This window comes from Leopardus geoffroyi, chromosome A3 (assembly GCF_018350155.1).
Source record: "Leopardus geoffroyi isolate Oge1 chromosome A3, O.geoffroyi_Oge1_pat1.0, whole genome shotgun sequence".
Lineage (NCBI taxonomy): Eukaryota > Metazoa > Chordata > Mammalia > Carnivora > Felidae > Leopardus > Leopardus geoffroyi.
The window spans coordinates 59,489,577-59,513,991 of NC_059336.1; the positions used below are offsets into that span (position 1 = coordinate 59,489,577).

The 24,415-nt window shown below is 46.0% G+C and overlaps 1 protein-coding gene across 5 annotated transcripts in view; it reads left to right on the forward strand.

The window, feature by feature from the left end:
• Positions 1–24,155, forward strand: part of CHST10 (carbohydrate sulfotransferase 10) — a 30,197-nt gene extending 6,042 nt beyond the window's left edge. For 2 of the 5 annotated variants that reach the window (XM_045445703.1, XM_045445702.1), the window contains 7 exons: positions 2,286–2,355; positions 4,573–4,682; positions 5,233–5,364; positions 12,353–12,444; positions 17,871–18,105; positions 20,273–20,378; positions 22,293–24,155. In XM_045445703.1, the coding sequence (XP_045301659.1) occupies positions 4,640–4,682; positions 5,233–5,364; positions 12,353–12,444; positions 17,871–18,105; positions 20,273–20,378; positions 22,293–22,830 (1,146 nt within the window). In that variant the 5' untranslated portion in view covers positions 2,286–2,355; positions 4,573–4,639 and the 3' untranslated portion in view covers positions 22,831–24,155. Of the gene's footprint in view, positions 1–2,285; positions 2,356–4,572; positions 4,683–5,232; positions 5,365–12,352; positions 12,445–12,714; positions 12,844–17,870; positions 18,106–20,272; positions 20,379–22,292 lie in introns of those variants that run through there. The other 3 variants (XM_045445700.1, XM_045445701.1, XM_045445705.1) reach the window with 2 other exon arrangements.
• Positions 24,156–24,415: the final 260 nt, after the last annotated feature.

Sequence of the window (24,415 nt, forward strand, 5' to 3'; positions counted from 1 at the left end):
CCTCAGGCTTTCTCCCCTCAGCAGGAGCCTCCCTAGAAAGCATCCACATATAATGTAGTGTTTCCTTGCAGGCCCTGGGTGAACAAGCCTTCCCATCTTCTGCAGGAGGCCCTGCCTTTCTCTGTGCAGGGAAGACCACCCTCCCTAACCCCTGCTGCTGCTTCTGTCAGAGGAGTTGAGTCTTACAAAGTGTAACATCCCGATGGAGGAGTAGGTCTGGAGGAGTAGGTCTGGGGTACACCGTGATTAGAGCCAGGCAGGGGCATAGGGGGCCTCCAGCCTTATTTGTAACACTTTCTTTCCTTTACAAACACTCAAGTAAGTACAGCAAAACTATTAGAGCCCAGAATCTGTTTTTGTTATTTTATTCTTTGTACTTTATGTTTTAAATATTAAATTATTTTTAAAAGCTAAACAAAAACTAGTGAAGACAGATATATTTACTAAATATTCAGACACATGTTGAATTTGTCACTTAACCACATTTTCTCCTGGCTGGAAAAGTGTTTACCATCCATTTCTAAGTGGTAAGGAAACTGCAGTTAGTAGAAGTCAGGTAGAAAAAATAAATAAAAACACCAGGGTGCATGTATGTGAGTGGCATTATTTGTATTTTGTCAGCTTTTATTATAAAATGGATACATGCTTGCTGCAAAAGTTTTTCTTTAATGTATAGATGTACAAAGCAAAAAATAACTGCTCTCATCCTCTCAAGATTGTATTGTATACATTACATGTATATATGTGTATATAATCACATACCTTCATATATGTAATTTTTTTACAGATAGGGTCACACATTCAGCTTTGCAACTTGCCCTTTCTGTTTACATATAAATTGACATTTTGAATCTATGTTATTGGCTTGCCCTTCAGCACAGAGTTTTATTTAAAATTAAAAAAAAAATTTTGGGCTTCAGGGACATTTATTAATCCCCCCTGGTCAGTATGTTTAAGTTGTATGTCTGTTCAAATGCATGTAATGCTGTGATTTATAAAATGTGATTTTATTTGCAAGTAATACTGAAGTCCTAGTAGCTTTTAATTGTTTTCTAGACTCAGGTAATAGATATTAAATATATAACTACTCTCACATGGATATTGGAGAAATAGTTTGAGGTTGAAATTGGGGGCCTCAATCCTTTAAAGAGTTTGGAAACTCGCAGATAAAGGGTTGGGCAAGGTGCCTTCAAAAGTACCTTTCAGCTCTCCAGAGTTTTCCTGGTAAGTTTCTAGGTGGATGTAGTCATTCAACAAATAATGGTGGTTGACTTCCTGAGTGCCCAGCACTATTCTAGTCCTTGGTATACTTACGGGCGCTTACATTCCACTATGGGGGCACATAGTGAATGACTGAAACGTTCAAGCTATAGTGGGTGCAGTGAGGGAAATGAAACAAGGCAGGATGATGGAGAGAGGCTTTTGGGGGGTTCCAACAGGGTGGGGGGTGAGGGAGAGCTGCCTTTTCCTCTGCTGTGTACTGGGAGGGGAGCAGGCCCTGCTTATTTCACATTTATAGAATCCCAGTGGCCAGTAGAGAGCGCTCCCTTTCACAGTGACTACCCTCAGGCTCTGTGGCCTCCAGGGAGGCCTGCAGCAGGGCAGAGGGTCATTGGCAGGCTTCAGCCTGGTCTGGGCAGTCTACTCAAGACATCGGTGAGGGCCTGTGGTTTTATACACCTCAAGAGAACAGTTTTTGGCAGAGGCTATGGTTTATGCACTCTTATGCAGAGTCTATGGTTTATGCACCACTTATGCAGAGGTTATGGTTTATGGTTTAAACTCTCCATATCTGCAGCCCCCAGTCAGAGTCCCCAAGTATCTTGGGCTATCCCTGCCATTTCATCCTGACGGGGATGAGAAGGAGGTGGGGGCCTTAAAACTTCCCTTCTCCTGACCTGATGCAGCAGCCAGGCTTTGGGTAGGAGAGGGCACTCTATGTCTCATTCAGTAGGAGTCTAGTTGAAGTCACTTTTGGAGTTGAGCGGGTTTAAAGTAAAATTGCCATCTGGAAGAAGACATTGGCCGATGTAAGTTGTAGAGGAGGTCTGTTGGCACGCTCTGTCTCACAGGGGTCTCACAACATGCTGGCAGGAATACAGTGGTGGTTTTATCCTGACAGATAAGAAACTTGGGTAGACTCTGGGAGAAGAGAATAGACCTATCCCCTACCCCCACCAACCCCAGGCCTGGGTGAAAGAGTAAAGCACTCCTGGCTTGAAATTAAAATCCAGGACTTAGGAAGGCAGGCACAGCATCAGGATAATGCAGGTCTCACTATTCAGGTAGCCCAGATGTAGAAATATGAGCCACTTGGCTTCCTGGAGAGCAGGTGATATGACCCTTCATTTTCATGTAAGTCTGTTTATTCATTATCTCCCTACCTTTACATAGAGGTGAGCTCAGTGAGCCAACTCAAATTAGATCCCTTCAGGTTAGTTCCCATTAGAAAGACTGAATTCTTAAGCCATAAAAACCTCCCAAGTGCTGGCTTGATGGCTGGGGAGGGTGCTCAGGGGCCAAAAGTATAGCTCTGATCAGAGTAGGACACCACGAGTGGGCAGTGCCAGGAGGCTCCCCTGCTCTGCAGAGCAAGTGTGTGTATGAGGGAGGCGGCCCCGGTGGTTCCTCTCCTCTGTATTCACTTGTCCACAGCACTTCTCTTAAGAAAACATGGGTTGCAAGCCCCAGGCCACTCAGCCCCGGGACCTATTCCTCAGCCTCCAAGACTTCATGAAAACTGGTGTAAGGGAGCAAATGCCTCTCTGTTTTGGTTGCTTACCTCCTCTCTGGTACTTGTTTCCTTTCTTTTTACTCCCTCCCCAGCCCACACTGGCTCCTCTGCCTCTCTGCCATTCTGGAGTGCTCCCACTGTGACCCATGGGGATGGACCCCTCCGAGCATCACTGTCTTGGAGGGACAAGATCAGTGGACTCAGGACTGCAGTGCCCTATGTTGCTGGGCACAGTTTGTGCCTCACTTGTTCCCGGAAGAGAAGGATTAGGAGCTCGAGTCCTCTGGGATGAGAGTCTCACCTTTCTTTTCCTGTCTCCTTGAGGCAGGCCATGTTGTTGCTTTCATTTCTGGCCACCAAGAAGGCTGTCTGCAGATCGAATTGGAAAGTCACAGAGGGTCAATTTATGTTTATAGAGGGACTGTTATGGGCCACTTAATCCTCATGACCACTCTGGAAGGAGGAGGACCCTGTCTCAGAGGTGGGAAGTCAAGGCTCAGGGAGGTTAAGTGACTTGCTGAGTCACAGAGCTGATGAGTGGTGGAGCCACCTAGGGCTCTCTGCTTTGTGCCATGCTGCCTCAGAAGAGAAGGACTAAAGGAGAAAGGAAGATTCAACCAAGGCAGGCCAGCTGGCTTTAGGTGATTAGAGAGGGGTTGGCATGCCCCATGTTGGGTAGTGTAGCCAAATAAAACACAGGATTGCCAGTGAAATTCAAAACTCAGGCAACAAATAGCTTCTCGAAGTATAAGAACATCCCATATAATATTTGGGACATATTTCTACTAAAATATTATTCACAGTAGTGCCCCCTTATCTGCAGTTTCACCTTCCATGGTTTCAGCTACCCACGGTCAACTGCACTCTGAAAGCAGATGATCCTCCTCCTGACAAATGTTCAGAAGGTCAGTTAGTTGCCTACCATTATGTCACTGTACCTACATCATTCACCTCACTTCTTCTCCTCTCCTAGGCATTTTATCATCTCACATCATCACAAGAAGGGTGAATACAGCACAGTAAGATACTTTGAGAGAGAGTCCACATTCACATACTTTTGTTCTACTGTATTTTTATAATTCTTCCACTTTATTATTAGGTATTGTTGTTAATCTCTTACTGTGCCTAATTTATAAATTAAAGCTTCCTATAGGTATGTGTAGGAGGAACCATAGACTATCAAGGGTTCAGTACTATCTGTGGTTTCAGGCATCCACTCGGGGGCCTTGGAAAGTATCCCCCATGGATAAGGGGAGACTGCTGTATTCCTCATCTGAAATTCAGATATAACTGATTGTCCACTATTTTTATTTATTTAATCCAGCAACCCTATTTGAAGACCTCAGGAAACACACTGACTGGGTCTAATGTGTGATGAGCACCTGAGGTTGACAGAGGGTAGCTCCTGAGCCACCCTGTAAAGACAGGGGCTGCATGGCAGATGGTCAGTTCCCCATTGCAGGATGTATTCAAGTATAGGCTGGATAACCACTTGGTAGAGGGAATTCAGGTTTCAGATGCCTGGTTCCAGTGAAATGCTGAGAGGTAAGTGTTGAGACAAGCAGGAGAGTTGATTACCTGGGTCCTCACTGAGCTCTGTCCCAGCTGGCATTCAGAAGCTCTCTGAAATCGTATGTCATCAGCACCTTGTTGAGAGGACCTGTTCTCCCTGATGGCCTCAGTCAGCTAGTGAAAACCAACCCAGCCCAGCATGGTTTCTTTAAGTGGTTTGGTTTGGCCTGAAGAAGCACTGTGTTAAAGGTGAAATAAAACACCCTTTTTTTGTCTCTCTTGCCAAGAATTGACTGACTTCCCTGTTCTTTATGTGTTCCCTGCAGCAGAGTGTGACTTCTGTGACATGCTAAGGATTGACATGCCCTGCATCACTCCTCAGGCAGTGATAGCATGAAAAACACCCACCCCCAAGGTTCTGCGCAGACTCTTGCAGGCAAGTGAATGGAGAGAGAGAGAAGCTCCAGTGTTCATTTTTACTGTTTTAGAGATTCCGTAGGTGTGGCTATGTTTATCTTGTCAGCATGTCCGGATTTTACACAAGGCCTGCTTGTAAGTGCCTTACTATGGCTTCTGCCCTCTGCAGATTACCACAGCAAAGGTCTGGCCCTTGGCAGACCTCCTTCTGCCCACCTGCTTCCAGGCCTTGGCTGTCACTGGGCACCAGGAACATGTTCTGATGTTAGCTTGGGCCAGAAAGGAATCAAGAGGCAAATCTGCAGAAGCTTATGATGTATTCCAAAAACAAACAGAAATGGCTCGTTTCCATTAGAGTGTTTTACATTTTTTTGAATTATCAAATCGATAAGTTCATATTAAGAGTAAAATTAAGTTAAATACTAAGTCAAAATACCCTTGTATCAATAGAAAAAGATTTTCAAATATTTGTATTGATGCTACTAACTAAAATCACCTGTTCTTTTTATTACCTTTTGTTTAATTGATTTATTTATAAGTGCCAGGTGCATTTCACTTTTGTTTTCCAGGAAGAATTACTGAATGGCTGACATTTGACAACATGCACCACCAGTGGCTTCTGTTGGCCGCATGCTTTTGGGTGATTTTCATGTTCATGGTTGCTAGCAAATTTATCACGTTGACCTTTAAAGACCCCGATGGTAGGTATGCTTCCTTGTGGGATAGATTTCAGCTAATCCACACAATGCTGTGGTACTGTTCCTGGGTACATGCACAGATGACCTTTGTCACAGAATCAAAAGAACTTTAATGCCAGAGGTGACCTTGGAGGTCACGGCATCCAATTCCTTCATGTTAAAGAAGTGCAGGAGAGGAGGTGGAAATGGACGAAAGTCTCTTCCCCAGTATCTCCCCTGGGGCAGGTGGAGCATACTTTGTCTTTGGGCTTCCTTGGTGACCTCTTCCCAGCAATACCATTCTCCAGAGCATCTGGTAGGCTCCAGGCTTGGGACTTCCCCCTGCTTCGTGTCATCATGAGATGCTACCATGACTGACCAGCATCTCTGTGTTCTAGTTGGTGCTGTGTGCTGGTAGCCATGTGTTTGAAAGTCACCTTCAGTGTACTAGAAGGAAGGTGATTTAAATATGTGTTGGGTAGTCTTTTTTTTTTTCTTTTAATCTTTATTTACTTTTGAGAGAGAGAGCTGGGGAGGGGAAGGAGTGGGGGGCGGTACAGAGGATCCGAAGCAGGCTCTGTGCAGACAGCAAAGAGCCCTATGAGGGGCTTAACTCATAAACCGTAGGATCATGACCTGAGTTGAAGTTGGACGCTTTAACTGACTGAGCCACCCAGGTGCCCCCGTGCTGGGTAGCCTTTGAGGACTTTTTGATTCCCCTTACTTGACGTAGGTGTTCAGATGAAGACATTAAGTGCACCAAATTCAGCCTCAGAAGAGCATATTTTAGTTTATTCTCTTGACCTTTGCTTACCTGGTCATCAGTGTTTTTTTTCCTACAAATTGGACATACTCTGACGGCTCCAAGATTGACCTGAGTACAGTGAGGCTCTCTCTGTGATCTGTGAGGTTGCTGGGTGTATGTAAGGAGGTGCACTGATGGTCATCTTGAACCCCAAGGTGACTCCTTCCATGGCAAAGTGAGGCAAGACAAACGGGAGATGTTGAAAAGACTCCTGAGCAGATTCAGGGTGGCCTGACAACATCTGCCTAACGGGGAGGATGCTTGTGCACATGGGTGTATACGACATCTTCACTTTACACATTATCCTGCAGACAGCAGCCCTTAGGAAAGGGAGATCAGGAAAGTATCCGTTCCAGCTGTTTTCCCCACTTACTCCTGGTGGCTGCATGAACTGTGCCATCTGTGTGGCCAGCAGCTTACAGGGCCCTGCTCCAGCCCACAGAGCTCCCGGCTATGCTGAGGGCTGCCCAGTGCCCCCTGCCCCTCCATTCTCACTCACTTGCTCTCGCTCTCTCACTTGCTCTCGCTCTCTCACTCTGTCTGTAGGGGAACAAGGCTGGAGGCAGATGTGCAGGCCTAAGAGGATGGCCCTGAAATTGACCCTAAGAGGTGGTTCTCAGCTCCAGTGTTTGCACTCAGTAACTCAGCTCCTTCATGCTCGGGCCTGACAGGCTGTCATTACAGGTGCCACCTGCACCTTCCAGGACCTCTCGTGAGAACCTGAGAGGTTTTCACAGCCTCCGGAAGGCTGTGTTAACTGCAGATATCTGAGGCGGCCAAGAGCATCACAGTGTATTGTGGATAATCACAGATAATCATGGTCCATACCGGGGGCCTCTGTCAGAACAGCAGGTGCTGAATCTTGGGGCGTCATTGGAATCTGAGACAATGATCTCAGCTTGACCATTTGGATGTTTCTCCAGCTGCTCCGGTATAGTTAAATGTACCTGTGATGGAGAGCCCTCCTTCAGCATCAGAGGAGTGGTTCTTATCCTGTGGCACATTAGAACCATCTGTGGGACTTTGTAAACCTTTCTCTGCTGGCCCAACCAGAGACCACGTCAGTTAGAGTCTCTAGGAGTGTGACCCAGGGGAGAACTGCAAATGTAGAAAGAGAGGCAGATGCTGAGGATGTGAGATCACTGTGAAAACGGGTCCACAACTACACATTTTACTCCCGATCCCCTTAAATGTCACCTAGTAAGTTAGAAGGCACTTTCAAAGGCAAGTCAGGAAGTTAAATTGTTTATGGTTTATTTTGTTTCAAAAAGTAGGAGTATAGGTAATATATTTTATGAGACACAAAAAATAAGTAAGTTGTGTGCCTCGAGTTGTAATATTCTCTGGTAGAATAGCCTCTGAAGGACATGTCATTCCTCAATGGTATCTGATAAGCGAGGTGTCATTCCACTAGGATGTGACAGGTTTCATGCTGAATGCTTTCAGAAAATTGTAGAAGCTCTAGAGGGTTTTGTGAAGTGGAGCAAATAGTCGAAGGGATAGAAGGTGAAACCTAGAGGGAAGGGTGAAAGGCTTGAGGATTTTAAACCTGAAGGAAAAATCTGTTTGGTGCTGTTCACCAAGTATTTTTTGCACCCTTGGATGTTTGGTGTGGTTGCTGTGGTTAGTGAATGGGGGCGCAGGGGTGCTGACCACTTCTGGTGGGGACCTTAGAGGCAGTGCACACTTGGCCCCACTGCCCCTCCCCCTCCCCCCGGGAAGCCTGCCGGACTGCCTGGGAGGACAGTGTCAGCCCCACAGTGTGCAGGGAACATAAAGTGAGAACCCTTTGTTTTCAGGCCCCAAACATAACCCAGCCTTTCTTGAGCACACAGAACCTTACCTGATTGTCCCTAAATGCCTGGGTGGGGTCACAAAGACAGATGTTCACTGGCTTTCTGAATGAAGGAAAGGAGCTCCCATGCTGGGTGTCTTCCAGTCTGGGTGATTGGGCAGGGATGGAGCACCCACGAGAAGTCGAATACACAGCCTCTGGAGGCTGTCGGCGAGGGCATCTCCTGCCACTCTAGGGTTCCATGGGTACAGACAGAGCATTTGTCTGGGGAGGCATTTAAACCCCCTGGTGGATCTTGCGGCTGTATAGGAAACTGAATGAGGTTTGTGAACGTGTGACCGAAAGGGATTTTCTCATGTGCTGGAATTTGTTTCACTCATGTTCACAGTGTTGTGGCTTTTGAACCAAAAGCACAATGTGAAGTATCATCACAAAGAACTGACGGTGCTCTCCTATATGATGAGGTTCTATTTTCTGTAAAGCAGATGGCACATCCTTGGTGTCAGCGTTCAGGGAGCCGATTGTAACTCTGGTGTTTGTGGGGCTGCTCCTTCTGGCTCTGACCTCTGGGAAATGGGGCTCTGTTCCAGAATCTGCCAGGGGACGAGTGTGTTTTCTTTTTACTCTCCTGTTCTTAATGATTTCCCTGCCACTTAAACTGATAGGAAGAGTGGATTTGTCTTGAAACGCTGTTTAAAGTCTCACTTACCTTTTCAAAAAAAATAGTCTTATGGTCTTTAGTCAGCTCAGCAAGGAAGCCATGGAAATATTTGTGGAAATGACTCATCCTTGGTTAAAAAATTTCAGCATCATACTGATCTAGGTTCAGGTGTTCTAACTGGACCGTACCACAAGAAATAAATCCCATTCAGTGACGGGAATTTGATGGCATGGTACAGTGAGACTTGAAACAAAAAACGACATCTTTGTGAATCTGGTGTGTGTGTAGACACTGATTTTTCTTCTCACTTCAATTTGACTTCCTCTTCCAATCTTTTGCCTCTGCTCAGCCCTTCACCTTGGCTGTTAGTCGCTTAAGGGCAGGGTCCGTGACCTGAACATCTTTGCGTGCCTTCTGCCTGCGTGTGATGGGTAGGTGACTGACGCTGGGTGGCTGATGCACAGTGTGGTCAGGGAGATGAGTGGATGTGATCACTTCTAGAAGAACAACGGGGTACATCACTTGGCATGTTTAAAGACATTTTATAAAACATTGTAAATATAACGATGCCTGTAACAAAAGTGATCTGATGCTTTATGAACATTTGGCCTTACCTACAGGATCAGAATCCTTGATTCTGGAGGTAGAGGCTTGTTCCTAAAGGTCAGGGTGGAGAAGGAGACTGTCCCTTGATCTTAGTGGGGATAATAGCATCTGTGAAAACAAATGGTTGTTGACAGAGCAACAGAAATAAAACAAATCCAAATGTAAACTGTACTATCAGTTTTATTTGAAGCAAGTATCAAGAAGTTTAAAATCATAAAAATGATAAAAATTGGTGGATGACTGACTGGTGTTTGTGGTATTGGAAGGCAAGATGTTCCACAGTTGCCAAAGCTCGTTCTGTATGCTTCCGAGTGTGTAGAACAGGTTGCTTCAGAGATTCATTGGCAAGTCAGCTGTTTAGAATTCAGGATGCATTGTCCCATCTGAAATGTTATTAAGGAAGCTTAGGATTCTGCAAAATCCATTCAACCTGTGGCAGAACGAAGCATTGCGGTGCTAGTCTTAGAAGACGCTGTCAGAACACGAAGTGACCAGATAGGCATAGAATGTGAATTTTCTTGTCAGCATGTCAGTGCCCAAAGGTGACAGGTTGCAAAGGAGGAGGATGGATAGAGGCTGGTCTCTTGGAGTCCTTGGAGTGCATTCAGGAGCTTTGGGGGCTGAAGGCACATAGACAGGGCTCTTCGACCTTACTGCAGGTACAGACGAGCTCCTGCACACAGCTTTGGTTAGGATTGCGTTTTAAATCACATGTAGACAAGAAAAAAGATTTTAGTAGCGTTCCTAAAGGTATGTGGCAAAGAGGTTTTTATTGGAGTCCGATAACTCAAAGGCGTGTAACAGATGGGGAGAAGGGATTATTATTTTTGTCAGGTACTTGTAAGATGTTTTTGCCCTCCCTGGGCGAGGAGGATGTCAGCCCATGGTGCATACCAGCAGCAGTGCTTGCCAGGGGCCTGGAGGAGGTGTAACAGCCAGACCAGTGCGGGTGGGGAGCTGTAGTCCAGTGTGCACATGTTGCTATTAATGACCCAAGAGGAGTAGGTTTTGATTATTTTTTAAAAGTGAAATAAATGTCCCTTTGTTGATGCTGTGTTATCCTGATTTTTGTACTTTTTTGGTATCTACTTTTTCTCTCTACGTTTTTAGGCTTTGCAAAATTTTTTTTAATGTTTACTTAGAGAGAAAGAGCATGCTTGCATGAACAGGGGAGAGGCAGAGAGAGGAATAGAGAGAATCCCAAGCAGGCTCCACACTCAGTGCAGAACCTGACTTGGAGGCTTGATCTCATGACCACGAGATCACGACCTGGGCTGTTACCAAGAGTTGGACACTTAATTGACTGAGCCACCCAGTGCCCCTAGACTTTGCAAAATTTTGGAAGCAAATGTTTCTTTGATTGTAAAGATCTGAAAATTATCTTCAAATTCTACTCAAAGGTTTCCCCCAAATCAGTTTTTTTTTGTAAATTATTACTCTGGACTAGCATTTTGTAAGATTCGTCTGGTCTAATCTCACTTTCCATGAATTTTTAAACTAATGTGTAAATACTGACTTGACTACTAACTTGGTTTTTTTCTCATTACCCTTTAATTTTGAGATCACTGTAGAATCATATGCAGTTGTAAGAATGCAGAGTTCTGCATACCCTTTACTCAGTTTACCCCAGTGGTAACGTTCCAGAACTACAGTGCAGAGTTACAGTCACAATGTTGACAGTGATACAGTCAAGATGCAGAACATCGCCATCACCACAAGGATGCCTGGGTTGCCATTTTATAGCCACACCTCCCTCCCTCTCCCTGTCTCCCATCCCTGGCCCCCACCCCCCTTGAAAACCACTAATCTATTCTCCATAATTTAAGAATGTTATGTACAGTATGTGACCTTTTGGTTTTAGCTTTTTTTATTCAACATAATTTTCTGGAGATTCATCCAACTTTAATTGGGTGTATCAATACTTTGTTCCTTTTTATTGATGAGTTATATTCCATGGTATGGATGCACCACTGTTTGTTATCCATATATCTGTTGAAGGACATCTGGGTTTTTTTTTTTCCATTTTGGGGCTTTACAAATGAAGTTTCTGTAAACATTTGTGTATAGGTTTTTGTGTGGATATAAATCTTCATTTATCTGGGATAAATGCCCACGAATGCGATTGCTAGGTCACATGGTAGTTAAATGCCTAGGTTTTTTGTTTTTCTTTCTCTCTCTCTCTCTCTCTTTTTTTTGTTTTGTTTTGTTTTGTTTTTTGTTTTAGGGGTAGGGAGGGGCAAAGGGAGAGAGAGAGTATTAAGCAGGCTCCATGCCCAGTGTGGAGTCTGACTTGGAGCTTGATCCCACAACCTTGAAATCGTGACCTGAGCCGAAATTAAGAGTTGGATGCTCAACCAACTGAGTCACCCAAGCACCGTGCTTAGTTTCTAAAGAAACTGCCAAACTGTTTTCTAGAGTTCCTATGCCATTTTACATTCCCACCAGCCATGTAAATTAGTCAGTGTCTCTACGGCCTCATTATCATTTGGAGTTTTCACTGTTTTTTATTTTAGCCATTTTGATAGGTCTGTAGTGGTATCTCATTTTGGTTTCCATTTGTATTTGCCTGCTGGCTAATGACCTTGAGTAGCTCTTCATGTGTTTATTTGCCATTTGTAGATCCTCTTCAGTAAAATGCCAGTTCATGTCTTACCCATTTTCTAATTGGATTTTTTTTTTGTCTGCAGAGTTTTGAGAATTCTTTACATATTCCAGATACTAGTCCATCGTCAGATATTTGATATGCAAATATCTGCCCCCAGTATGTAGCTTGTCTTTCCATCCCCTTCATAGGGGTTTTGCAGAGCAAAAGTTTTTTTGGTGAGAGTCAGTTTATCAGGTTTTCCAAAGATTTTCTCCTATGTTTTCTTCAAAGTTTTATTACATTTAATTTCTGATCCATTTTGCACTCATTCTCGAGTAAAGTGTGAGGTTCAGGGAAAGGTTCATTTTTTTGGTCTATAGATGTCCAGTTGCCGGAGCATTGTTTGTTGAAAGGCCTCTCCTCCACCGAACTGATTTTGTACCTGTGTCCAATGTCAGTTGGCATATTTGTGGGGGCCTCTTTGTGGGGCCTCTGTTCTGTCTCGCTGATGTGTGTGTCTGTTCCTCCATAAGAATATGCTTTAACCTCTCTGTCTCCTAGCATACAGTGCAAAACAGGAATTTCTGTTGCTGACAGCCGTGCCAGATGTGGGGAAGTTACCCGGAGAGAAGCACTTTCCTGAGGAACTGAAGGTGGGCACAGCAAGGCAGAGGGCAATGAGGAGCAGAGCTGCTTCTCTCCAGTTTCACTGTGGTGTCTTCTTTCCACCCGCTGTGGCCCCATTGGGTCCCCCTGTCACATGGGAACTAGCCTCCCCTCTGTGCTCATGTCAGCTGGTTTCCTATAACCATCACTTTCTGCTTCGTAGTTGTGACTTCTGTTACTTCTGCACCTTTCTGCTCATCTTTTTTAGCTTCTCTTTGGAGGTGGCATGGTCACATCTATTTTTATGTTCCTCACAGTGCTTTGTACATCATGGATCCTCTGTAAATGTTGATTGTGTTGAATTCCTGACCAGCTGAGAAGGAGCCTTGGCAGGGGAATGGAGGATGTTGGGCAAGGTCAGGAGAAAACCAAGACAATGGGAAAAGGTCTCTGACCCAGAATCCTGGAACTTTAAAGTTAGGAGGGGGTATTGGACCAAGGAGCAGCTAATCTCCCCTCCAAGCACTATGGATAAGAGAACCAAGTTTAGGGAAAAGGCTAATCATCCCGAATCATCTGGGCATTAGTGGCAGAGCCCAAGGCTGCCGACTTCTACTCAGCACTCTTCTTGCTTGACATTCTGACTCCCAAGTCTTTCTCCTCAAGCTCCTTTTACACAAAACTTCCTAATCGTTCCCCAGCCAAGATGAGGAGCATACTCTTGAGATCCCCTCTTACTTCCTAACACCCATTCCGTGGTTTGGTTTGCAGTTATGCCAAAAGAAATGAAATGGGTAGACTGAGCTAGAAGACATTTATCAGCCCAGAATTTAACCATAGAGAAGGAGACAGTTCCTGTCCTTGATTTGCCCAAGAAGGACAACAGATTAGAACCTGACAAAGTCTAGAAAGTGTGCACCTGGTTAGAATGAAGTACTTTTGGAGTTTACAGGTTGTAGGACACTGATTGATTCGTCCAGTCTGCAGAACTCCCTGAAGCAGACCTGGAATGTTGCTTTTAGGTTGAGGCATTTCCAGGGCAAGGGAAGAGAGTGGATGGACCACAGAGACAGGAAACCAGAGAAACCTGAAGGAAATAGGAGAGTGGCCTTAATAGAAGGGGGTAAGGAAATAAATGTTTAGTTACTGGCATCAGTAATGACACAGAGGTGGGGTAAGAGTTTCACAAGAGAAATGCAGTGCTCTGAGACCACGGTGCTGGTAGGATGCTGTGACTTGAAAAGAACAAAAGTGACCATCCTGGGGGGTGGCACTCTTAGGGGACAGAGGAACACACGTCCTGCAAAGGCTGTTGGCCTGCAGGACTAATTGTGGTTGGAAATACTGCACCAGAACATGCCTTGCAATTCACAGAAGATTTTACTGAGTTTTAATCTTACCCGTCCTCAAAAACAGCCCTCTGAGCCGTAAGTATTTTTATTCTCATTTTGCATTTGGAAAGTGTGAGGCTCAAGGAACAGAGCCAGTGTATCAGGGACAGCAGGTAGTGGGCGGGGACTTTCAGCTACATGTCCCCTGTCCCCTGCACTTTCTCGCATCAAGGGGTGTGAGGGAGTGGGGAACAGTGGTCAGACTCAGTGCTCTGAGACCAAGAGTTATTATGTTAAACTCAGCAATGTCTTCCCAAAAGAAAGGTGACTTCTAAAGGTGATCAGGTTGTGTAGCTCACCTTTAAAAGTTTATTTTGCACAGTTGTCGAGTGAATATTTTGTACACCTGAAACTAATACAATGTTGTATGTTGGTTATACTTCCAATTTTTAAAAACTGCAAAAGAACGTTTATTTTGTGCTAAATATAGCTGAATATTTGAATGGAAAATAATGTCAGTCATTAAAATTGGTTTAGTATAGTTGCAAAAGGAAGAAAACAGAAAACCATGCCAGTCCATAAGCACCATTGAATGAGCAGTTGTCTTCCTTTATATTTAATGCTTAAGCTTGAAGAAAAGCAAATTTGAAACGGAGGAAGATTTTCTGCAGTTTCTTGAGAACTTGTTTGGAGGTGCTGCCCTGCGATGCGTTGGTCTTGAGTGTCATCCGTGATCCAGGTTAGATCTGAGGTTTAAAGCAATTGGAATAGAGTGAGGAGAGGAGACAGAGACTGTGTCAATAAGTAAGCAAGAGTTGGGGTCAGGGAGGGAATGAGGTTAAATTAGACTCCATTTATGAAAGCACGAAGGCAAAGGCCAGGGTGGTGGGCTCGTGCCCGTGCTCTGGGAAGGATCAGAGCTGAGTAAGTCTGCAGGTGCCCGCTCTCACTTCTAGAATGTCTTGACCTCAAGAAGTAGCCATTAGGAATTCCCAAAACACTCTTCCCTTCACCAGGGAAACCCAGGAAATTCAGTCAAACCTGTGAGAAGGGATATCAGGGAGTTTGGTTATGGCAGATCCATGAGGGAAAGCAGAGAACTGGTGTGGTGGGGTGGAATCCTCTGTTACAGTCTTTCCAGTGTGTTCTCATGTGTTTTGGAAGGCTATATCTCTCTCCCCCATTTTACACCTGACTTAGTCCCAGGGGAGGACTCGTTGTTACAGCAGCCTCATAAATGATTGCTTTGGAAACCTAGTGCATTTTAACAGATAAAAGGCCATTTTGGTCCATTCAATAAAGTTAATTTAGGGGACCATCTGATTTGAATTCTTGGAAGAAGTTCTGTGTAACTTAAAAGGAATGAATAGACAATAAACAGCAACAGAAACATTTCAAAATGCTGAGGAAAAGAGCCACAGTGGAGGTGGCCAAAGGAGTGGGGTTGGCAGAAACAGACTCTTTATTCAGAACTGCCTTTCAGAATGCTTCCTGGGAAGTCAGGAGATCTCTGTGGGCAGACATTCTACCGTGATGTGAACAGGGAGGGGGTAATAAGTCACTGAGGACAGGGTGTCACTGAACTGCTGGCATATTCCCTCTGCCTGCTCTGTCTTCCTCATCTCCTACCCCCCAACACACACTCAGGGCGTGTACACCCTCATGTACATGGACAGTGCCATGTATTCTTACTCAGCTGAGGCTTTCCCCGTGTCTCCACAGAACACTGAAACCAGCCAAACACAGAGTAAAGACTCGATAAATACTCGTCAAACAGTTGACTCTCCTGAGTGACGGAGCAGTAGAATTTTGAATCGAGTGTTAACAAAAGCCATTTTCTGTTATAGATATTCTGTTAGGTTCTAAAGCGGTCCCCAAAAGTGTATGTCATAATTTGGAACTTGAGCTTTTTCATCTTTTTTGTTTTTTTAAGTCCACTTGCTCTTAAGAAGGAAAGTCAAATGAACCCATTTTGCGTCTGCTTTCCTTGCCAACCATACTGACTCATATCTGATTTATTGGGCAGTGGAAAGGCCCTGTGGCCAATTCAGGAAGTGTCTAGAAATAGTGGTTGTCATTCTGTAGAAAAGGGGAGGAAGGAAAGAAGAAAAGGGTTCATAGCTGGTAAGAAAGGGACAGGCCAGCCCTGGAAAGAAATTCAGGGGGATCTGGCAGAGTTGTGGCTTTTAGTTAGTGAAGATCATGCTGAAGAAAGACAAAAATGTGCTATGTTTGCAGAGCTACCTTTGGATGCATAAAGTAACCCAGATGTGGTAGAAACCCAACCACAGAGGACTTGGACCAGTTTTCTAGAACCTCTTAGAAGTCTTTTAGGTGCTCCCCCCACCAGGCAATAGTTTTAATTCATCTTTTTTATGAAGAAATAAGTTATGTTCATTTTGTATTTTAAGGAAACAGCCAGCATTAAAAGGAAAAAACATCAGCTACGGTCCATCACAATCCATGGCTCTCTTCAGTCACTACCAGAAGTTTTATTATGTTTCCTTTTTAAAAAACATTCATTGAGGTATAACACCTGTATGGTGTAAAACTACATTTCCTGAATGACAAGCACATGGTTATGTGTCTTAACCTGCGTTGAAGGAGAGGGGGCGGGCTCTGAACCCTAGTGGTGTGAGTAGTGTGGGAAGTGTAGCCGCTGTGAGCAAATGATGGAGCACACATCAGCACTAGTTTCTGCTCGAAGGAGTCCTCCCACCTGGTGGGAAGATCCATGTGAGCTGTGGAGAGAAGTCTGATCCCAAAACCCCTGCCCACCTCCTAACCTAGGCCTCCTAACCTAAAATGACTTTCTCCCTCTGTTGCACATGGGCCTAATCCCTGCCCCCATGTCCTGAGGAAAAAAAGACATTTTCTGAACAGGATTACAGATGGCTCCCTGCCTTCCAGGCAAATCAGCCGCGAGACCCACGCTGACCTATCCTGGCAAAATTTGTAACGTGCTGGAACATGACAGAAAAAAAATCCTACAGGCACCCAGGTATTAAAAATGGGTTGCCTGCAAAGTGTGGCAGGCAGGTGGGCCGCACGTGCACCTCCCTGCAGCCGTCAGTGCCAGCCTGAGGTGTCGTAGGGACGGTTTTCACCCTCAAGTCACACTCTGTGTGTGAAGGCTACAGAGGAACTGTCCTAGCTACACACAGACTGGGAATGATACTGTTTCTGAGAGGAGAAACTGCTAAGAGACCTACTCCAGATAACTCGGAGGTGAACAAAACAAACGCTTCCGAATCCAGACGGCATACGATAAAAAAAAACAGCAGCCACAGCGTCCTGGTGCAGCTTGCACCCCAACCTCAGAGGCCTAGCCGGAGGCCGTGCCCGCAGCGGTTCCCGTGGTCCTGGGCTGGTCGTGGGCTGCCAGCGCGCCCACTTCCGTTTGCTCCCAGGCCCGCTTTCCCTGCAGCCGGGGGGATCTCTGGACCCATGCTCACGCGGATGTATTCACCGGGTGGGAGGACGTGCCCCGACACCTGCCCGCAGTGGCCACGCTTCTGGTACAGCTGACACCGCTACCGCGCAGAACTCGTCCCCTTTGTTTAAACCACGGTACAGGGAAGCTTAACCGCGTGCTTGTCACGGAGGAGGTGGAGTAATGGCTTTTGCATTTTTAAAACACACTGAATGAGTTAATTTAGTTAATAATTTAATCATGAATTTTAATTAAACTTTTACCAGTATACCAGAGGGTCTTCAAAACAGCCAGCACGTGTGTTGATGACTGGTCCTTAGGTACAGTTCACATACGTACACTCAGAATTGAGTGGAAGGAAGTGCTAGGGAGCAGGAAGGGGGCAGAAACTGGCCTTCACTAAGATCCCTGAATGCAAAGTACCCTGCGTGTCCAAGAAGCTATGGGCCACAATGCCTGCCATCAGCTAAGTGTCGGCGGCTCACCCACTGCTGCCTCCTAAGTCTGTCCAAGCTGAGGAGGAGGAAGCATCTTCATGTCTCTGCTGAGCTTTGGTCTGGCACATCCACGTAGCCTGAATCCCGTGAAAGTGAATGGTACCTACAGAGCTCTGCTCTTCCTATGAGGTCAGGGGGCAGGGCCTTCCCGGTGGCTTCTATTTTCTATTAACAAGGCCCTTGTGCCTCTTTTGCCTCCTTGTTACTTGCAGCCGACCGGGAAAGTGCTTTCAGACAGCCGGCTTGTTCAACCCCTGGTCTATATGGAGCGCCTGGAACTCATCAGAAATGTCTGCAGGGATGAAGCCCTGAAGAATCTCTCACACACTGCAGTATCCAAGTTTGTCCTGGACCGGATATTTGTCTGTGACAAGCACAAGATTCTTTTCTGCCAGACTCCTAAAGTGGGCAACACCCAGTGGAAGAAGGTGCTGATCGTGTTAAACGGTGCGTGCAGCGCCTGGTGGATGTGTGTGGTCAGTGGACAGCAGGGTTTGCCTGGGGAGGGGCACTGTGGCCTGGGCAGGGGAGACGGAGGAGGACTGCAGGAAGGAGCTAAGGGAAGGGACAGTTGTCCTGGAGGGGCTGGTAACCTTGTAGTCAGTTCTCTGTTGTTTTCCCTGTTGAAGTTGTACTTTAAAAGTTGGTGGTTTAAAAGTTTTAGATACTGAGGTTTTCAAAGGGCCCTGCCTACGGCCAGAATCTCCTCACTTTCCACAGCGGAATCCCTGTCTCAGGCAGCCTGCCTACCCCCAGGTTGACCCCTTTTCTTCTCTTCAGATACGTGGCCTTGCTTCTCAGCTGTGGCTAGTTCTGTCCTGGTAAGTCAAGGCTCCACACTCACTGCCCTCCCAGCTGTCCCTCTGTAGTGGGAGGGCCTGCACCCATGCCTGGGAGGGCTGCCCCCTTCACCCACAGATGAGGTGTTCTGTGCTGCTTGGGTAGAAAGCAAGCATCTCCATTTTACACTGAGCTTCCATAGTCAGAGGATTCAATTGACCTGCTTCAGGAAATCGGATCTTTATTTGGAAACAAATCAGATCATTGAAAAGTGACTTCATACATTACAGGTTTTGATTACTCACTACTCTCTTCAGATATCATGTTTGCTTAAACTCCAGTTACCTTGAGTAGGTCCAAGATAAATATGGGCTCTGTTAAATTCAGCTTCAAAAGGAAATCATTCCAGGACCAGGAATCAGCCCTCAGAGCACTGTGGGAGGTGGCCCTGGGGTCTCTGTCCTCTAGCCCACATCTCCTGCTGTCCTCAGAGTTGTTGGTCATTTGGCCTTTTCATGGTTGTTTGGGGGAGAAAAGGGAGACACTTGCTTCATTTTATAGTGTTTGATTAATGTGCTTCTTGAGTCGACAGAATGTTTGATTTTTGACATCAAAGATTGAGGTTACAAATCAAATTTAAAACAATAATTACACAAACGTCTCACAAATCTGCCAGCACAGTGCAAAGCATCAGACTCTAAATAAGTAAACACCAATTTACAAGGGCAGGATAAAAATGGGGGCAGGTTTGCCAGGCCATAAGATAGAGGATGGTTCCGGTGGTTGTCTTCAGTGGTCCCTGGAGACACCTGCATGAGGACAAGTACTTGAGCAGGTCCCGGCACACATCCTCAGAGCTGGTTCTTTCATTGTCCCCTCAAGAGCAGACGTTCATCTTGCTCATTTTATGGTCATCCAAAGCACTTTGTGCAGGGTTCTGGACTGGCACTTACATATCTGGAGAAGGTATAAGTCAAACAGACAAGGCAGTGGCCACTGCCTAGATGGCCCGACAGATCCTTCCCTGCTGGACTCCAACACAAGAGGATTAACACAAATAAGGGTGGAAGGTTTGCAGAGGCCTGGCTGGAACCTTCATGGATAATGACATTTTGTTTCCATTTGGCTAAATAGAGAAAAGAATGAAAAACCTACTCAGTCCACCAGGCTGAGGACGGAGGTACCCAAGGTTCCTGCTCTGCCTTCTTAAACCCTCCTTGTCCTCCTTGTCCTCCTTGTCCCTTGCTTCAGATATATCACACCGCTCCCACAACAGTGGCCAGGTTTTCCTAGCACCAGTCAGCTTTGCCACTTGCCAGTCTGGGACATGGTGAGGTTGCCTAGAACCATCTTAGGCCTGGGGATGTGGGACTGGGAGAGCCAAGCCCATTGGGAGTAATGGGCTCCCCCCCTCCCCCCCCCCCCGGCCCCCGACAGGGCCTCAGGCACCAGTATGTTTCACAGTGCCACTCCTCTGGCTTTTCCCCCCAGTTTCAGAGTAGAATGAGTATTGCTTGTTTTAGGAATTCTGTATGCATACAGGGATCTTTTTTAAATGTCAGATTTAACCTAATTTAGGTGTGCTGCCAGGAGTAGGTATTGGCAGTGTCCCTCCCCTTATCCCCCCCACCCCCAACTCATCTATTGGCTTATGGATTACCAGAAGCTTTTCTTCACTCTCTCCTCTTGGCACAGCAGTTGGAATTCAAAGACGTAAACTGAGATTTAGGGGATGGACTTGTGGGGAACATGGGGCCCAAGTTAAGAAACCAAGCATCCTCCTTTACAGGTAGCACTGAGGTGGCCAACCTGTACTCCCTTGTTTCCTTACCAGGGGCCTTTCCTTCCATTGAGGAGATCCCTGAAAATGTGGTTCATGACCACGAGAAGAATGGCCTCCCTCGTCTCTCTTCCTTCAGTGATGCAGAAATTCAGAAGCGGTAGGAGAGGTTCCTAAGGGGAGGGGGATTTTTGTAAAATCCAAGGCCCAGTTCCCTCCTTACCATGTGTATCAAACTGCTCTGAGGACTACTGGGGGCTTTTGGTTTACTTGGGTGAGAGGCCACTGAGCATATGCTCAGGGTTCAGTGCATTTAAAGTTACAAACCTTTATGAGAATTCCACAATGTTTTCTCCATTCTTACCTTCCTGCGGTCCATTAAAACAAAGGTTACACAATTTTCTTAGTAGAAATGAGTAGTTGTCTTTGTTCTGCTTCAGTCCTGTTAAATTTTATGGATTCCTTACTTAATAGAACCTTTATGTCACAGGAAAGGGATTTGCATTACAGGGGATTCCCACTTAGGTTTTCATTTTCTTCCAAAGGTATTACACCTGCTTCTGTCGTAGCTGCCCTAAGGAGAGGGGTGGGGGATGGACCTGACATAGGCAGAGAGAGACAGACCTCACTGACCACAGCAAGGATGGAGACTGGGCATTTTAAAAATCACTTAGCTAGTAAATTGAAAATTTCTTTTTAGGGGCACCTGGGTGGCTCCATCAGTTAAACGTCCAACTTCAGCTCAGGTCATGATCTCATGGTTCGGGAGTTCGAGCCTGGAGCCTGCTTTGGATGCTGTCTCTCTCTCTCTCTCCCCCACTTGTGCTTGCTCTCTCTCTCAAAAGTAAATAAACATTAAAAAAAATTTTTTTTGGGGGCGCCTGGGTGGCGCAGTCGGTTAAGCGTCCAACTTCAGCCAGGTCACGATCTCGCGGTCCGTGAGTTCGAGCCCCGCATCAGGCTCGGGGCTGATGGCTCAGAGCCTGGAGCCTGTTTCCGATTCTGTGTCTCCCTCTCTCTCTGCCCCTCCCCGTTCATGCTCTGTCTCTCTCTGTCCCAAAAATAAATAAACGTTGAAAAAAAAAAAATTAAAAAAAAAAAATTTTTTTTTAATTTCTTTTCATTAGCCAAGAAATGACCCCATGAAACAAAGCTTAAAAGGAATCAGAATGCGTAAGCAGCAAATAAATGTCAGGGCACCAAATGAACTCTGACCTCCCTTACTTTTCAGCCACTTGATTTTCATTGCTTCTGGCATTGTTTGGTCTTCCCAGTTTGCACAAAACCTATAGAATGCAGGTGTTAAATGCCAGATCAGAGAGCCTCCTGGGTAAGGGTGTCTTGCTATCCACCTAAGCACTGATCTCATGGGAGCTTTTGTGAGAAAAGAGGAGTTCAAGTGTGCAGAGCACTGAGCGCAGTTTCCAGCATGGAGTAAGCACCGTAATTACATCAGTGGCTGATGTTGTCATTGTTCCATCAGCACCATTACAGGCCCATCATGCTGCCACCACTGCACCAACCCCGTCACTATTGGCAGCTCCCCTGGGCCGCCTTCCTGCCAGCTGGAGCCTGCAGCCGTGTTCCCCACTTCTCTTACCTGTCCCCTGCTCTGGCTGTCCTTCCCCTGGCAGTTGTGAATTGACTCTATACAGATGGACCCTAAAGTAACTTTCTCTGGCCTCCGCTATTCTTATCTCACTCAAGGTTCCTGGCCTTGTCAGTTCTCTGCCCAACAAGACTTTTAAATGTCCTTGAAGTTTTGGAATATTTGAATATCTATTCAGATAAATGGATGTCTTCACAGTGACCTTCTCAGATGAGGAGTCCTGTGGCCTGGGACAGTTATGGTTTCTGAGCCCCCACTTCCTCACTGTAAGATGGGTCAGTAGCAAGATCTGCTTCCAAAGGTGGCTGAGTGGATTCAGAAATGCATGTCACTTGCTCCTCACAGGATTGCGTTCTAGACATGGTGGTGGCAGCTGCAGCAGGGACCCTCCCCTTTCCCACCTTGCCCTGGTTACCATCAACAGCATTGGCCTAACTGCTTGTTTATCTTCATTTCCTTCCTTAGCTTGAAAACATACTTCAAGTTTTTTATCGTAAGAGATCCCTTCGAAAGGCTGATTTCTGCATTTAAGGATAAATTTGTTCACAATCCCCGCTTTGAGCCTTGGTACAGGCATGAGATTGCCCCTGGCATCATTAGGAAATATAGGAGGAACCGGACAGAGACCAGGGGCATCCAGTTTGAAGATTTTGTACGTTACCTGGGTGATCCAAACCACAGATGGCTGGACCTTCAGTTTGGGGACCACATCATTCACTGGGTGACGTACGTTGAACTGTGTGCACCCTGTGAGATAAAGTACAGTGTGATTGGTCACCACGAGACCCTGGAGGATGATGCCCCATACATCTTAAAAGAAGCCGGCATAGACCACCTGGTATCTTACCCCACCATCCCTCCGGGCATTACCGTGTATAACAGAACCAAGGTGGAGCGCTACTTTCTGGGCATCAGCAAACGAGACATCCGGCGCCTGTATGCACGTTTTGAAGGGGACTTTAAGCTCTTTGGGTATCAGAAACCAGACTTTTTGCTAAACTAATGTGTAGAACTGTGAATTCACATCTTTGTTAGACCAGAGGCTAACCAGGTGGGAGATGTGGGCACAGAAATGACACGTCCTCCATTCCATTCCTACTGGACACACCGCGGTCCCCCATGGACCTGTGCATGCCTCGGCCGATGAAGCTGGACCCTGACCGTTATGACTTAGTTTGGACATAAGGTGCACTGAGGGCCCTGGCAGCTTCCCCCTCGGTCCTCTCCCCTGTCAATGCCATAAGGCCTTCGCTCTCCTCAGAAGGGGAAAGGGACTAAACATTTGTAGTCTGACAGTCTGGGAAGAAAAATTACATGGTGTAGGAGTCATTTCCATTTCCTTCAGTTGTGGAAGAGGCAAATACACAGCTCCCTGAAGGGTGGGGTCCCGCCTGTCACTGGAGGGTTGCAAGACTAGCACCCAGCACTTTTAGGAGAGAGGGAGAAGCTAATGGTCTGCAAAAGTCACATGGGGCTGATACAGGATCAAATCTGAGTAATAAAATTACACCTCTGGCTTTCGTCCTAGTGCTGCTATAATCACAGGCAAACCATTTTTCCATGACTCTCTTGTTCCTGTGAAATTCAGAGGTGACCCAAAGGTACTTTTCAGCAGTTCATCTTTCCAAGATCTGTGCCTATGTACTTCTAGTCCATGTTTCTGAACTGCCTGCCAAACACTTGTCTCACTCAGCCCAAGAGATACAACTTTGGAAAGTGAGGGGACTATACATTCTTTCCATCTGAGAAAGGGAACATCTCTGGGGGCCTTATAGGGCACATAGCATGGGGGAAGGGAGAGCTGCTTAGGTTTTGGCACTCCAGCTGCTGTGGATTTGAGCATGTCCATCCTCTTTGTCCCATCCCGATGGACAACACCCATCTCTAGGGCCCCCCTCCGGGACCAGAGGCAAGTGTGGGAAACTTGCCAGCACTGCAGAATCAGTGCAGTTTACACATTGCTGTTTCCTTTCATCTCTGCAAAATGCTCACCACTGGACCCATTTCTGATAATGCCATCATCCTGAACTGTAAGTTGGATACTCAAGTTCACCAGCAATAAAATCCTGGGCCAAGGCAGCCTCCAGTAACGCATCTTCCAGGCACGGAGGAGCAAGCCACAGCTACTATTTCAGATGTCAACTGACAATGAGGGCTCTTGAGATTCAGGATAGTTTCCCTGTGAAAAGTCCTAAGTGCCCGACTCTGCACAGTGCCCATGAACCCTGCTTTTCTTCCAGGCAGCCTCAACCTTCCCTCTCTCAAAATGGCTTCCTGAGTTTGTAAATGTGAAAGTAAAAGAAAATAAAAAATATGTGCCAAATCTAACATGTGCTGCGGTTCCAGGGGAGGTGCTCCATGGCCACACATGGTCCTTGAGACCTGGTGACAGTGATAGGCAGCTCAGGCCTGCTTAGATGGCTGCTAGGGACAGGACTGTGGAAGGGAAGCACGGCTAAAGTGTGACCATTGGCAACACTGATGACAGGCAGTGTGGTAGCCTTTCATCCTCAACTGAAACACAAAGGGTGTAACAGGAGTTATTTTTCTGTAAAGTTTTAGCAAAGTCTTGTTAAAGTCATTTCATA